This window comes from Lemur catta, chromosome 9 (genome assembly GCF_020740605.2).
Source record: "Lemur catta isolate mLemCat1 chromosome 9, mLemCat1.pri, whole genome shotgun sequence".
In the NCBI taxonomy this organism is placed as follows: Eukaryota; Metazoa; Chordata; class Mammalia; order Primates; family Lemuridae; genus Lemur; species Lemur catta.
Window position 1 is genome coordinate 5,832,239 of NC_059136.1, and position 15,936 is coordinate 5,848,174.

Below are 15,936 nucleotides of genomic sequence, written 5' to 3' on the forward strand. Positions count from 1 at the left end.
TGGGTCTTTAATTTCTTTTGACAATATTCACAAGTACTTAGTGTACAAGCCTTGTACATCTTTTGTTAAATTCATTTCTAAATATTTTTATTCTTTTTAATCCTATGGTAAATGGGATTATTTTCTTTTTTTCTTTTCTTTTCTTTTTTCTTTCTTCTTCTTCTTTTTTTTTTTTTTTGAGACAGAGTCTCCCTCTGTTGCCCAGGCTAGAGTGCCATGGTGTCAGCCTAACTCACAGCAACTTCAAATTCCTGGGCTTGAAGGCTCCTCCTGCCTCAGTCTCCAGAGTAGCTGGGACTACAGGCAAATGCCACAACACCTGGCTATTTTTTTTTCTATTTTTAGTTGCCCAGCTAATTTATTTGTATTTTTTTAGTAGAGACAGGGTCTTGCTTTTGCTGAGGCTGGTCTCGAACTCCTGACCTCAAGCAATCCTCCCACCTCGGCCTCCCAGAGTGCTAGGATGACAGGCGTGAGCCACCACATCCAGCCAGGATTGTTTTCTTAATTGCATTTTTGGATTATTTCTAGTAGAAGAAATACAACCAATTTTTGTATATTGGTCCTGTATCCTGCAACCTGGCTTAACTCATTTATAGCCTTTAATTGTGTGTGTGTATGTGTGTGTGTGTGTGTATGTACATGTGGATTCTTTAGGGTTCTTTATATACAAGATCATGTCATCTGTGAATAGAGACATCGATAGTTTTACTTTCTCCTTTCCAATCTGTATGTATTTTCTGTTTCTTGTCTAGCTGTCCTGGTTAGGACCTTCAGTACTGTGTTGAATAAAAGCGACAAGAGCAGACTGCCTGCCATGCGTTGTTCCTGATTTTAGGGAAACCATTAAGAGTGGTATCGACTGTCGGTTTTTCACAAATGTTTTTTTAATCAGGTTGAGGAAGCTCTTTTTGCTCCTGATTTGTTGAGTGTTTTATCATGAAGGGGAATTGGATATTATCAAATGCTTTTTCTGTGACAATTGGCTTGATCATAAGTGTTTTTTTCCCCTTCTGAACAGTTCTAAAGAAGGGCCTCTGACAGTGGACTCTAGTCCCAACCTGGGTCCCAACAGAGCTGGTAGAGGAGCGTGTGACTCTTCTTTTTTGTTTGCTTGTTTGCCAGTCTGCCTGGAACACCATTATTAAAATCATTTATTCGTAAGCAGGTAATATTTGCACATGATAAAAAAGAATCATTTAGCAAAAAGTCAACTGTGACAGGCTTGCTCTGGTTCCTTCCGCCACTCAGGCAACCACGTGTGCATTTCCTTACCTATTGTCTGTGGCTGCTTTCCGCCTTACCAGGGCGGAGGTAGATAGTCGCCACAGAGACCTTATGTCCTACAAACCCTAAAATACTTTCTACATGGCCCTTTACAAAAAAAGTTTTCTGATTCCTTTTTTAGTCTTTTACCATTTCAAACGACGCCGGTATGACATCTTTGTGCATTTGTCATTTTGCACATGTGAGTTTCTGCAGAATGAATGGCTGTAAGTGGAAATGCTAGGTCTCATGGTGTCAGCATGTGTCATTTCGATAGGTATCACCAAACAGCCCTCTAGAAAAGTTGAACCAATGTACACTCTCTTCAACAAAGCGTGCTCGAACCTGTTCCCCACACCCTCCCCTGGCTGTTAACATCTTGGTACTTGTCAACCTGAGAAGTGAAACATGGTACCCACCAGAGTCTTAATTTGCACTTCTGATTATGAATAAAGTTTATCATCTTTGCTTAAATCTAAAATCATTTTTTAAAACTCCTCCTGAGCCCTTCCCTGCCCAACCGGCTCAGGACCCAGGATGCAGCCGTTGGCTCGGCGCGGGATGCGGGCGCGGGGGGTGGACGCCACGGTCCCCTTGGCTCCTTTCACCCGGTTCCCTCCCAGGCCGCGGAGCCCCGCCCCGAGTCCGCCCCGGCCGGCCTGGGCGGAGCGCCGGGGCGGGAGGGAGGCGCTGAGCTGCCGGATTTATTCCGGTCCGGGAGAAGGAGCGGGAGCCCCGCGGCCTGCCCCGCCGAGCGTGCGCCCCCGCCCGCGTCCGCAAGCATGCCGGGCCCCCGCCTGCTGGCCGCGCTGTGCTGCGCGCTGCTCTGCGCCTCGGGCCTGCGGGCCGCCTCCGGTGAGTGCACCGCGCCCCCGCGCCCCTCTCCGCGCCGCTCGGAAGTTCGCCGCGCGCCCTCCCGCCGCCGCCGCCGCTGTTGACAAACTTGGGCGAAGCGCGGGGGCCGCGCCGAGGGGCCGCTTCTCCCGCTGCGCCCCGGCGGGCGGGGGGCGCCCGGCCGCCTGCAGTCCTGCGCCCGGGCTTTCGGGCACTGATGGAGGCCGGTGCGTTGGGCGGCGGCTCGGGACACTGGGTGACAGCCCTGCTGTCCCCAGGGATGTGGCTTACACATAACAAAGGAATCCGCTGTGTCGGACCTCTCTTTTCCCGTCTGTAAAATGAAGCGGCGGAGCTGTGTTTGACTTTGGAACCCCCTCTGCCTGGAAGATTCTAGGACTGTTGTGTTGATGAATCTCCAGCCAACTTTCCCCCGCGGCTCCGCTCCCCAGCTCGGTGGCTGGGCAGTTCGGTGGATCCTTGCGACCCCTCCTGTGTGCGCCCGGTCGGATCAGGGAAGGGCTGGGAGTGGTGGGAGGGACGCGGGCTCGAGGGGGGCCGAGGAGGGGCGCAGCGGCAGCGGAGGGACTGGGGAAGGGGCTGCCTCCCGGCGGGGCGTTTCCCGACTCCCTCCCTCCCGCGGCCTTGGCGGGCTGTGTCTCCCCGTCCTCCCCCGCCGCCCGGCCTCCCTAGGCTGGTCATGGGATGTCCGTGCCCTGCACCGAGGCGCATGGGACTGGCTGAAGCAAGGGAGGTCACAACTGGGCTCCAGCACCCCCGAGGGCTGGAGCTGAGGCCGTGAGGGTGCTCCAGGCTCCCACCCACATGGGAGCTCCTGGTTCTCCCCGGCCACCCTGAAAGATGGCCGCGTCTTCCCAGTCCTTTCTACTCTTCCTGTCGCCCCCTCAACCTGAGCCCTGGCCAGATGCCCCTGGGGAAGTCTCCCAAAGAGTAGGACCCTCAAGGCCCGAAGGTGGTTTTGTAGAGGGTGATCTGACTTTTCCTGGAAGGGAGAAGCACTGTGGCTGCCTTAACAGGTGGGCCGGCCCCTTCAGCCTGAGGCCTGGCCAGGTGGGGGACACCTTTCACTGCCCCTGTTCCCCACCGGCCCCTTTTGCCCTGAGGCAGTACAGGGGGTGTGTGGTTGGGAGGGGAGGAAGTGTCCATTCCCAAGCCTGCCAGCCAGTGCACAGCCTGCCAGGTCAGAGGAGGAGATTAACCTGCTATTTAAAGCCAATGACTAATAGCCTGTTGGGAGCTGCCTTAAGCCCCGAGTCCCTGCTGAGGTGGAGCTCCGAGGGCTCATTAATGGTGTTGCCTTTCCCAGATCTGGGTTGGCCCTGTGGGGGCTCTGGGATTTCAGGAGGGGAGGAAAAAGGGTTTCTCATGTCTTATTCCAAATGACGCGGATTTGGGTGTCGGGTTTGGGGCAGCCCTTCTGGGGTGCTAAGGTCAGCTAGTGGACCCTCCCTGGGCCCAGCCCACCCAGTGGGCTGCAGTTCACTGGTTGCCACCAGAGTCAAGGGACCGAGGGCAGGCTGGGGTAAGGTGGACTTCCGAGGGAGTGGAAGGAACTAGCCTTCAAGGGACTCCTCCCTTATGGGCATGGGACTCCGGCAGGATTTGAGGGCCACTTGGCTGCCCTACATGCAGTCTGACCCCAGCCCACCCCGGCTCCTCCTCTTGTGTCCTCCTTCGGGGCTGATAGTGCACACCTGTCACTCAGCCCCCATCCACCAGCCCTGGTGGCCTCTCCAGCCCTCCTCCCCACCTCTTCAGCCCTTGCTCCCCAGCGGCTCTCAAGTCACCCTTCCTCCTTGGCCGTCTGCCCTGCCCTGCCCTCCCCCTTTGCCCTCAGGGGGGATTTCCACCCTGCAGTGAAGGGTCTGTCTGCAGCTACCAGAACCTACCCCACCAGGGGGAGCCCTCGGCGGCTGCCCGTGGGCCTTTCAGCCTTCGCCTTCCCAGACTGGAACTGGCTTCCCCGCTCCCACTTCACACTTGACACTGTGTTTCTTGTTTTTCTCTTTTCCCCGCTGGTGGACAATGGTGAGGAGGCTGATGCAAGTTAAGAGCCACTGGTCTGCAGGGTGAAAAATCTAAACTTGTCGTTCTGAGGGTCCCTGGCAGTCTGGCCTGACCTACCCTTCCAGCCACGTCTTACTGTTCTCCAACATACCGTGCACTCTCTTTCTTCTGCTTTTCTTGGAATGATCTTCCCTCATTCCCCAGCCTGGCACCTTCCCACTCTGTCTTTTAGACCCAGCTCAAATGTCCCCTCCTCTGCAAACCTTGCATCTCCCTGGCAGCAATGGTACCTGCAGTGGCCAGCTGTGTAGGCGTCCTCATCCTCTGTTGGCACGCCCGCCTCTTCCCCGTGGGCTTCCTGAGGCCTGGGCTCACCTGATGTCTCTGTCTCAGGGACTCGGCACATACGTGGTCATTGGCCCCCGCAAATGTTCGCTGAGTGACGGACATGCTGTTTCTGAGTCAGGGCTGCCGTTGCAGGTGACTTCTGCGACTCCAGCCAGTGCCTGAACGGTGGAACCTGCGTGGTGGCCCATGACAATGCTTCCTTCCACTGCCTCTGCCTCGAAGGCTTCACGGGCCTCATTTGCAACGAGACTGAGAAGAAACCCACCCCGGGCCCTGCCTACCTCTCCACACCCCACGCTTCCAGCCCTTCCCAAAGTGGGCAGTGGTCCCCGGCACCTCTCCCGTTGTCAGCCAGCATTTTTCTGGATACCCCCAGGCCATTTGGAAAGCTGGGCACTCCCCTTATTTGGGCTGATTTTCCTATATGTCACCCTCCTTGGTGCCAGGCTGGCCCAGGCTCCATCAGGCAGGCTGGGGGAGGGGGAGAGGGAGGAGATGGTGGGCTGAGTTTGGACGAAGGGTCCTTTTGGGCTAGGCCTGTCTTCTACTTTCTGTCTCTGTCCCCAGCTCCTTCTTGATCACCTGCCTCTCTGTCCACAGATCCCTGTTCCCCAAACCCCTGCCACAACAATGGTGAGTGCCAGGCGAGTCCCACGGAACAGCGAGGGGACGTCTTCACCCCGTACACCTGCATATGCACCCAGGGCTACGTGGGCACCCACTGTGACACCAGTGAGTATCTGGGGGTGCCTGCTCCTGGGGACAGACCCATGCATTGGCCTTATTCCTTGTGTCAAGGCCACCTCTGAGGAGAAAGAGGGAGGGACAGAGCCTCAGTGAGGCCAAGTAGGGGGAAAGGGTCCTGCTGTCCCTCCACAGGCTTCTTTCCCCCTGGTCCTCTGTCTTGGGACTGCAGGCCAGGCCTGTTGTCACTGCAGTGGCGTGAGGGGTTGTGGTCACCCCGGAGGTCCTGGGAGTGCTGTTTCCTGAGTCACCATGAGTCAGACACACAGCATTAGGGTAGTCTTGGGGTTTTTTTTTGTTGGTTTTTTTTTTGTTTTTTTTTTTTTTTTACCTGAGAGAGGAAAACAAACACATTCTTAATCTTTTGGAGCCCAGGAACTTAGTAAATCAGGTGTGGCCTCAGGGTCTGACAGTTCCTGGCCCAAGTTTGACCTGTGGCCTCATCACAGAGCTCAGGAAGAGGGGAGGCCTGGGCAGGCTGGGCTGTCCCCTTGTGGTCAGGTGGTCAGAGGCCCTGTGTGTGCAGAGTGGCTGTCCCTGCTTGACCTGCTTGGTTATCCACTCGGCCACAGAGTGGCCCTGGGTGGGGTGCCCCGTTGACATTGCCCACAGTGGCTCTCCACGCTCTCCTCCCTCCTGGCCCTGCCAGAGTCCCTCCCACCCTGTGCTCCCAGCCACACCGGGACTCTTGCTCACCTGCGGTGGCTGGGTGGGCCCACAGTAGGCCCAGGGATGGGTGGAGTCGGGGGGGGGGGGGTCGCAGGTCTGCAGTCCAGCAGGCTCTAGGCTGGGCATCTTGGGCAGGGCCGGTGAGCGTCTTGCCCTCCTTCAGGCGATGTGGGCACGGGCTCTGAGGTTTGCTGACCCACAGAAGGAGGAGGGAGGGCCGGGGCCAGCTGGGTGGGAGTGGGGGCTGGGGGAGAGCAGATAAAGTGCTTGGCATGCCCTTTACGTAAGGGGAGGCAGTGCCCTTGGTCCCTGGGCTGAGGCCAAATGTGTTTGAGATCCTGGTGGGAGGATGGGGGGGAGGGGGTTGCTAAGGCAGACAGAGCCTGGGTGGGGCCAGGTGAGCCCACTAATTACTGTGCTGGGAGCTGAGGTAACCGTGGGCGTGCCTGAGTTGGAATTACCCACCGAGCCTTCCAGCCTTCTAGCTGCTTGGCCTGGGGTCTGTCCCAGGCTGGGTATGGCAGCACCTGGGGAAGAAGCCGGGGGGCCACACACAGGCACAAGAAGGCCCCCAGAGGGACCTTTGCAGCCCTTCCTTGTCTGTTACTGGTGTGTGTCCTCAGAGCCGAAGAGGACCCTGCAGGCACAAAGAATGCACATTTGGGTTCTGAGGGTGTGACCACGGTGGGGTGTGAGGAGAGTCTTGGCGGCAGACTGGGGTCAGCTCTCAGCTCAGCCACTGGCCTCACTTTGCACCTTCCCTTCCCTACCGAGTGTGACAGCCCCGAGCTCAGCCTGAGCCTGGGGGGTGGAGGAAGAGTAGATCTGTCCCTGGGTTCTCTGCTCGGCAGCGGAAGGCCTAGGCATGTACCGGGGGGGATCCCTGAAGGATGGGCGAGGCTTGGTCTGTGGGTGGGCCCGGCAGCCGTGCTGAGTCCCCTGGGCCACATTGCTGGGGCACTGGGGGAGGGGATGGGGCATTGGCCAGGGGCGTGGTCGCAGGTGGCTGGGAGAGGGCCTGCAGGTGGATGGTGCAAAGAGTACAGGGGCAAACAGAGTGGTGTTTGTGCCCCACCTGGAGAGTGCCTGCCAGTGGGATTCTAGAACACTCCAGGCAGATTTGCTTACTGCTTTGTGTGCAGCGCAGGTACTGTTCACTGCTGTTCAAGGAACCCTTTCTCCCAAGCCACCCTCCTGGGGAAGCCAGGGGCTGTGCTGAGGACGGTGACCACTCTCCCTGGTGGGGTGGGGACACTGGGGAAGAGGAGGTCACACGGGTATTCTCTCCCATCGGTCCCACCCCCACCACGGCATAACTGCTGCTCAGTGTCCTGTGAGAACAAGACCACCTACCACAGCCTGCCGGGGACTCCATCCCCCAAGAGTGCCATCGTGGCCAGGGGCCTCCTGGCAGCCCTGGGTCCCAGCCTCCCATGACTCTTCCCCGTCCTCTTCCTCCTCTTCCTCACCACACCTCACCATGCACCTTTTCTCGGTACCCCCTCTCGGGCACTGCCGTCATTGTCCCTTTGTGGTCTCTGCTCTGGTGAGCTTCTGAGGTTTTCTCTGGGTCTTGGTCCTTGGCAGAGGCCACATGGTCTTATTCTCTTGTCCCCTGGGCCCGAAGTGGGTCCTGGAACCTGCTTGGTGGCCACCTGACTGCCATCTCCCTCCCGTCAGAGTGCTCCACTCCTCTGGGCATGGAGTCGGGGGACATCGCCGACTCGCAGCTCTCCGCCTCGTCTGTGTACGTGGGCTTCATGGGTCTGCAGCGCTGGGGCCCGGAGCTCGCCCGCCTGCACCGCACGGGCATCGTCAACGCCTGGACAGCCAGCAACTACGATAAGAACCCCTGGATCCAGGTATGGACAGGGACGGCCCTGGGGCGGGTGACGGGAGAGGAGAAGGTGAGATGAAGGGGCCTGCATTTGGGGCCACCATGGGAGGGTTCCCAGCTGGGCTTCAGGTAGCAAGGTAGCAGGTTGCCATGGGTAAAGTGTAAGTGGAGGCAGCCTTAGGGGGCCTGGAGTGGGTGGGTGGCATGCGGGGGAGCAGGCCCAGGCTGTGGAGGTGCTGTTTGCACCAGATGAGGCCTCTGGGGGCCTGGCCCTCCTGGTGTGCCCCATGAGCACTAGGTCCGGAGGCTGCGAGTGCCCGAGGAGTGCCTGTTGGCCCTGTTCTGGCAACGCGCTCGGCTGCCCCTCCTCTGTTCTGCTGGGGTAGTTCCCCCTCGGGTGTGGGGGCGAGGGGGTAGCTGGGCCTGCATCTTGGGTGGAAAGAACCCGGGAGATGAGGGTGCCATCTTCCCCGGCCCGGGTCTAGGTGAACCTGCTGCGGAAGACGTGGGTGTCGGGTGTGGTGACGCAGGGCGCCAGCCGCGTGGGTACTCATGAGTACGTGAAGGCCTTCAAGGTGGCCTACAGCCTCGATGGACACAAATTCACGCTCATCCAGGACACAGAGAAGTCAGCAGACAAGGTAGGGCTCGTTGGGGCCCTAAAGAAGGGCTGTGGTCGGCACCCCTAGGGTTCTAGCACTGACTGAGGAACCCCCCACAAGGCGAGGGTACCTTGGGTGATTGGCCATGAGGGCGTCTTCAGGTGCATCTTGGTTTCCAGAAATTGGGTAAGCCAGATGGTGCCCGTGTTTTGTGGTTACAAGTAATAGTCCAACTTTATAGACGAGAATAGCGAGACTCAAAATGGTGTAATAACCTGTTGAGGGTGGTAGTGGTGGTGCAGCTGGGTTTCATTCTGAGCCTTCAGGGCTACCATGTACAGTTATGCGGGTTGTACACTGTTCAAGGATGCCATTACTAAGTGGGTACCATTCACAATACAGACATTGTACATTTGTGGACTTCTGTCAGAAAATTGTCATAATAAAATATTTTGAGAAAGGAGTGCCCTTTCCTAGTTTGTGTGACCCTTTGTGAATGATAGGGGTTTATGTCCAGGCCCCGTGATGACGAAGGGAGGTGTGAAAAGGAGAATCTGTCTGGAGGGCTGTGGGGTGGCCAAAGGAAGGGCTGCTATTCCTGCTGAGCCCTCCTCAGCCCCCCACCCCACCTCTGCCTCCCAGGTCTGCAGAGGAAGATGAGGCGACCCCAGGAAGGGGTCTGCCCACACGGACCCACTCCTGCAGTCTTGCCCCTTCCCTTCTAGGTATTTGTGGGCAATGTGGACAACAATGGCCTGAAATTGAACCTATTTAAGACCCCTGTGGAGACGCAGTACGTGCGGCTGTTCCCTGTGCTCTGCCAGTGGGCCTGCACCCTGCGCTTCGAGCTCCTCGGCTGTGAGTTGAACGGTGAGTGCGGGCACTGCGCCCATTCCCGGAGATGGTCTTCCCTGCCCCCTCGTTTCTCAGCCACGCCGAGCTGGGTAGGGCAGCAGTGAGGCCCGGGGACCTGGGCTCCACAGGAAGCTCACACTAGCGGGTCATCTGGCCGTGGCAGTCCTGCCCGGATGTTTGCTCTCTGCCGGCCCATGGCCCTGGGCATTCTGGTTGGTGGAGAGAAAGACATCACTTCAGTTTTCAAAGTGTTTTCATTTATTCTCGTTGGTTCCTATAGCTTCTAGAACCTGTGTCATTAGTTCTGTTTCGCAGATGTCAGCTTCATGAGGGCAAAGAATTTGTCTGTTTTGACCACTGTTTTGATTCCCAGTGCCCAGAACAGTGTCTGCTTCGCAGGTGCTCAATCAGTGCTTGATGGATGAGTGAATGAATGAAGCGAGTGAGACCCAGATTAATTACTTATTAAGGGCACACAGCTGGTAGGTATTAAAACCTGGTCTAGGTCTCAGGGCTTCTGACCATCCAGCGCTTTCCCTGCCTAGGCCCTCGCAGTCTGCACTCAGAAACGTGGGGGCTCGTGGGACCTTGGCACTTGGAGCTGGGGCTTCCTGCTGCCCTTTCCGAAGAGATTCCCTGGCCCTGCAGGGTAGCTCACACCTGGAACTCCAGTACTTTGGGAGGTGGAGGCTGGAGGATCAAGGGGGAAAGATTCCTTGAGCCGGAGTTCAAGGCCAAAGGGATTCCCAGATGCAGAAATGGGGGGATCAGAGCGGGATAGGTTTTCTGCTGAGCCAGGAAAACTGCACCCTTGGAAGGGCGAGTTTTTCCTGGCCCCAGGGTGCAGGGTTTGGGCTGACTGATGTCTCAGCCCAGCTCAGTCCAGTTCTCTCTCCTTGGCTGGCCGGTTCCTGCTGTGTGCGGCCACAGTGCCACCTCCTGGCCACACGAGGAACTGTAGGGCTCACTGGGCAAAGCGCCGAGCAGAGAGGTAGGCGCGGCCTTTCTCGTCTTACCCTAGACCTGTCCTCCTGCGCCCCCTTTTCTCTTCTGTGACACGTGTTCCTGTTATCCCACTTTGGACCCCACCCAGTGGCCCTCAGAGCCGAGTTCTGTGCCTGGCTGGCTTTAGTGTTTTTTAAGTGTAATTTAAGTTGGTGTGCTTCCTCGGCCAGGGTCGCTGCCTTTGAGGCTCATAGTTTCAGTGGGGAATAAAAAGCTCGCCTTCTGCTAAAAGGAAATTAGCCCGCGGGTAAAGGAGAGAGCCGGGTCTGTGTCTCTCCCTGGAGTCCCTCACCACGTGCTTTTAGCTTGAAGGCTTAGGCTGTTAAAGTTGCTGCGTGATCTTGCCGCGGCTGGCTCCGCTCACGGCCAGGAGAGGGCGAGAGGCAAAGCTGCCCCGTCTGCTTCCCTCAAGGTCTGGAGCGACTCCTTGCCCTGTGGGCACTCCAGGGCGCTGGAGAGAACGCTGGTGCGTGTGTGTGCACGCGTGCCTGTGGGCATGCACATGCGTGTATGGCTGGGGCTGAGGTCCGGGTGTACCCAGGAACCCACAGGGAGATGGGTGTCCTGTGCCACGATTCCTCTTTGCAGGCAGGTGTGGTGTCCTTGGTGAATTGATTGTTTAACTCCGTAGACGTCTATTAAGGTATTTATTAAGCGCCTCCTGAGTACCTGGCTCTAGGGAAACAATACTGATGAGATCCTTGACCTCACGGAACTTGCATTCTAGTGAGGGAGGTAGACTTGAGGCAAGGAGCAAGTAAAAGGACGGTCAGAGAGCAGAAGGAGCTCCGAAGGAAAGCGAGGGTGATGTGTCGAGGGTCAGTGCGTGAAGGGAGGGCCAGTACAGGGACTGCTCTGCTGGGATGGCCTCTGGGTGGAGGCTTGAGTGATGGAGAGCCAGCCACGTGAAGTGCTTGGGAAGAGCATTCCAGGTGAGGTCTTGGTAAGTGCAAAGGCCCTGGGGCCTGTTGAAGGATGGAAAGAAGGCGGGTGCAGCTGGAGCCTAGAGTGTGAGGGGCAGCTTGGTGGGTGAGGAGCCCCATGGACCAGCAGTGTCAGCATCACCTGGGAGCTGCCTAGAGGCGTGGCCTCCAGCCCCACCCTGGACCTGCTGAAACAGGAGCTTTATTTTAACAGACCCCCAGGTGATCTGTGAGAAGTACTCCTCTAGTAGCTTGTTTACAGACGGGGAGACTTAGGCCCTGAGAGGGGAAGGGGCTTCCTAGAGTGCTGGAGCTGAGAGCCTTGGCCCTTGCCTGGGGCCCCTCCCAGCTGCATTTGACCTATCTGACTTCTGGGGAGGCCCAGAGTGAGGGGGTGTGAGTGGCTGGAGGCAGGCGGTCTGTGGGTGGCCTGCCAAATTGGTGTCCTCCGCAGAGCTGCCCCAGGCTTCAGCCTGCTCAGGCCTCCCCTGTCCCGGAGCCCGGGGACAACCAGCTCCCTGCCCAGCGGTGTCTGTCTGTGGGAGGAGGGTGGGGTTCCCTGGCCAGCCACCATCAGGAGGGGATGGTCGGATGCACAGGCACCCCCAGCACACCCTGGAGGCAAATGTCTCGAGTGGCGCGGGTGCCAGTGTCTGGAGGCCAGGGCTGGGAAGCGCCATTTGACAGCCTGCTCTGCATGGCCGCGTGGCTGTCCAGGCCCACTGCCCCCACCCGCAACTCCCTGCAGGGACAGACAGTTGCGGGTGGGGATTCTGCCAGGTGGGAGTCACACCCATCATCCTTTCGGGAGTTTTATCTCCTGCCCATCCCCAGCTGTTCCGGCCACATGCAGGTGCAGATGCTGGTGCAAAACAGGCCCGGCACATTCCTGTTTGGGGCAGGCCAGTCCTCAAAGGCCTGTGTGACAGCTCAGCAGAGACATTTGTTGAGTGTACAAAGGCCCCCTGGGGGACACTAAGTGGGGGGTCTGTTGGAAGACAGATAAAGGAGTTCCTAAGCTCCAAGAGTTCTGATTTCTTTGACTTCTAGCTGTTACAGGGCAGGAATATTCTGTTCATTGCAGGGTCGCCACAGGCAGGCCTTCGTGGTCTGGGTCGGGTGCATGGATGGTAGACATGATGTCACGAGGTGGCCTGATGGTTAGGAGTGTGTGTGTGTGTCTGTGTGAGAGAGAGAGACTTGGGCATGATCCTTAATATCTCTCAGCCTCAGTTTTTTCATCTGTACAATGGGGTTACTGATTTCTCCTTCAAGTTTTTCTGTGGCAGGTGAAATCACTGGAGTAAGCACCGAATAACCATGGTGGTTATTGATGTAGGAGGGGCTGCATCACAGGACGGGTGGAGGGAGTGCAGGAAGTCCAGAGGAGAAGTCCCGCTCCAGTGAAGTGGTCAGGGCAGGCTTCTTGGAGGAGGTGTCCTGCAAGTCAGGCTTTGAAGGAGGGTGGGAGGTGGTGGAGCAGGGGTTGCCCTGGTTCAGAGGGAGAAGGGTGGTGGGTGGGAAGTCTGGGGTGAGAGTGAGGGCTGGGTGTGGGGGCTGAGCCCAGCTGGCTGAGGAGAGGCGCTAGGGGGGCAGGCAGCGAGGAAGCAGATGGAGCTTCTTTCTGTCCTCCAAGAGGATGCCTGGGGCTAATCAGGACCCACAGAGTTCCTTCCTCTTCATTGCCTTGTACTCACACCCCTGGGAGCTGTGATCCCAGATCTGGGTGACAGTCCCCCTTGCTGGCAGGATGCTCCGAGCCCCTGGGCCTGAAGGACCACGCCATCCCTGACAAGCAAATCACAGCCTCTAGCACCTACAAGACCTGGGGCTTGCAGGCCTTCGGCTGGTACCCCTTCTACGCACGGCTGGACAACCAGGGCAAGTTCAACGCCTGGACCGCCGCGACCAACAATGCCTCTGAGTGGCTGCAGGTGGGTCGGGCCCCTCCTGGTGTGCAGGCTGCAGTGGGGTGGGGCTGCCAGATCTTTGACACCCACCCCCACAGCCCAGGCTTCTGCTCCCCAAGAGAGTTTCTTAAAAGCCTTGTTTTTCTTTGGCTTTTCTCTTTCACCTGCCCCACCTTCCTCCTGATCCTGCTTCCCCCAGGGGCCCCCAGGTGGAGAAAAGGGTGTGTGTGTGTGTGTGTGTGTGTGTGTGTGTGTGTGTGTGTGTGTGTGTGTGTGTGTGTGTGGTGGTGTGTGTGTGTGTGTGTGGTGTGTGTGTGTGTGTGGTGTGTGTGTGTGTGTGTGTGTGGGGTGTGTGTGTGTGTGTGTGTGTGTGGTGTGTGTGTGTGTGTGTGTGTGTGTGGTGTGTGTGTGTGTGTGTGGTGTGTGTGTGTGTGTGTGTGTAGGGGTAGAGCCACTTCCATCAGCTGCCGTGGGGTTATAAGACACAGTCAGGACGGAGCAGGGGAGGAGAGAGACCTGACCCAGGCGTCTCGGGACCTCTGCCCTGGATCACAGAGTGGATATTCTCTGACTCGGTGTCTGAGAACCCACCGTGGGGCAGCCCTTGCATCTCACTGAGACTGGACAACACAAGAGTGTCAGGGGAAACTGGAGCTTGTTTTATAGATAAGGAGACTGAGTCCGGGCAGGGTGAGGATTTGCCTGGGGCTCACCTGCTGGTTGGCCGTGAGCTGAGTCTGCAACCCGGATCCTGGGCCCGCCTGTCCGGGGGCAGCTGGCAGGCTGTCCGGGGTGGTGGGGGACTGGAGCAGGAGGTCCGTCCCTGGGCCCTGTGCAGCACGCTGTGGAGCCGGGTTCCCTGAGGAGCTGCCCGCCTCTGGACGCCCTCGGGACCAACGTGAGGCCGCGGGCAGCCCTGCAGGGGCTTCCAGACCGGGGCGTGTCCCACAGGCCGTGGCTCCCCATCCCTGTTCCCCTCACACCCAGTGCAGGTCTGAAGCAGGGGCTGGCGTAGAGTTGGCCAGGGCCCAGGCTCTGAAATACGAGTTCCACCCCAGTGACGTGCCTGACGTCACGTGTGCACAGTGGGTGGTGTTATTTCTGCCCACTGTATAGCCGAGGAAACAGGCTCAGCCGAGTAAGTAGCTTTGCTGAGACCAGAATCCACGCCCCAGGTGCCTGCCTCTTTCCACCTTACTGGAGCTCCTTTAAGCGAAGAAAACGTTGGTTTCTTCTGTAGGTCGACCTGGGCTCCCAGAGGGAGGTGACAGGTGTCATCACCCAGGGGGCCCGTGACTTTGGCAGCATCCAGTATGTGGCATCCTACAAGGTGGCCTACAGTAATGACGGCAGGACGTGGACTGAGGTCAGGGACTCCAGCACGGGCAAGAGCAAGGTGGGTGTGTGGGCAGCTGCCCTCCCCTCGCCGCTCCCTCCCCTCCTCCCTGGGAGTCTGGCCTGGCGCACGACGGGTGGGGGACTGGCTCGGGGCCCTCCCGACACCGCCTCTGCTTCTAGATCTTCCCTGGCAACTCGGACAACAACTCCCACAAGAAGAACATATTCGAGGCACCCGTCCTGGCTCGCTTGGTGCGCATCCTGCCTGTAGCCTGGCACAACCGCATCACCCTGCGCCTGGAGCTGCTGGGCTGTTAGTGGCAGGCCTGGCCGAAGTGGCCAGAAGAGCCACCGAGGCCACCTGCCCCTCCCTGATCCTCTTGCCTTCTGTGAGCCTGCTGCCCCCTCGGCCCTCCCTGATTGTAACAGGGCTGGGGGGGGGAGGGGGAGAGCTTTCAGAGGCAGCTCCACCAGGCGGTCACCCCTCCCTCCCTCCCTCGTCCTCACCCTCCACCTCCCCCGTGCCCCTGCCACCAGCCCTCACACATCCCCACATCCGTCCCCTTTCTCTTCGGCACTGCAGGAGTCCAGTAGATCTGGGGTGGACAGGAAAGAAGGAAACAGGGCGTGTGGGGTCCCTGTACCCTCCAGACCCCTGATTCCAGGCTCTGGGTTGACTCTAGAAGTGCCTCTGTGTCCTGCCCAGCCCCTCTCCCACACACACTCCCACTCCCAGGAGGAAGGCCCAAGGCGCCAGGCCGGAGATAACAGCCACGATGCTGCCACTCCTGCCACTGCCACCTGGTCCCCGAGACACTTCCCCTTATCTCCCTGGAGACCTCTCTTGACCCTCTTCCTGGAGCCTAGCAAGACGGAAGGGGGCTGGTGGGTCTGTGGAGAGACGCGGGAGCCAGGTCACGGGGTGTGCAGGCTGGGTGAGCGTGGGGTCTCCGTGCTGGCTCTTCACCCCACGTGCACAGGCAGCTCCCAAATATATTTATATTCTTCACTGGAACTCCTGCTGCGCTTCGTCATTGCTGCCTGGAAATGGGATCCAGCGGGTGCTGTTCCCCCAGGCCCTGCCCTCAGCCCTCCCTGAGCCCAGCATTCTTTGTGTCACCTGCCCTGCTTCAGGCAGCCTGACAGCAGGAGGACAGAGACCGGGGAGGGGTGTGGGTCCTTGAAGCCTGACTTTACCTCCTCCCCTCCGTCCTCCACTTCCATAACTATCTGGCCCTGGGGCCCAGCGAGTGCCTGGCACAGCGGAGTCTCCAGGAATGCGTGTGCTCCCGTCCCGCCAGGAAGACGGGCCAGGCTGGGACTTCTGGTTTTCTCCTTTGGTAATTTCCATGTTGTCTGCAGCTGGAGTGGTGGGCTGGAGAAACTATTAGAGACTCAGTGAACCTGGCTGCTTTCAGAGCTGCTGGAGGTCCTGGGGTGGGGTGCAGGGGGGATGGGAGGAGGGGCCAGGGCTCTGCCAAGTGGGCATGAGGCCTCGGGGCACACTGGTCCCTGGGAGGCCATTGGCAAGTACACTCCAGGGCTAGAGGAAAGCTCCAGGGGTTCCATCTCTGCCC

The 15,936-nt window shown here is 58.4% G+C and overlaps 1 protein-coding gene across 2 annotated transcripts; it reads left to right on the forward strand.

The window, feature by feature from the left end:
* The first annotated feature begins 1,985 nt into the window (after positions 1 to 1,985).
* On the forward strand, positions 1,986 to 15,374 carry MFGE8 (milk fat globule EGF and factor V/VIII domain containing). Of its 2 annotated transcripts, XM_045561733.1 has the most exons (9): positions 1,986 to 2,121; positions 4,609 to 4,791; positions 5,077 to 5,208; positions 7,570 to 7,751; positions 8,212 to 8,367; positions 9,054 to 9,198; positions 12,861 to 13,045; positions 14,262 to 14,417; positions 14,540 to 15,374. In XM_045561733.1, exons 1-9 carry the CDS (start codon positions 2,049 to 2,051, stop codon positions 14,675 to 14,677), a joined length of 1,350 nt encoding a protein of 449 aa, XP_045417689.1. In that variant the 5' UTR covers positions 1,986 to 2,048; the 3' UTR covers positions 14,678 to 15,374. The 2 variants fall into 2 exon arrangements, with proteins under 2 accessions (XP_045417689.1, XP_045417690.1); XM_045561734.1 differs by lacking the exon at positions 4,609 to 4,791 and having other exon boundaries at positions 1,987 to 2,121.
* Positions 15,375 to 15,936: the final 562 nt, after the last annotated feature.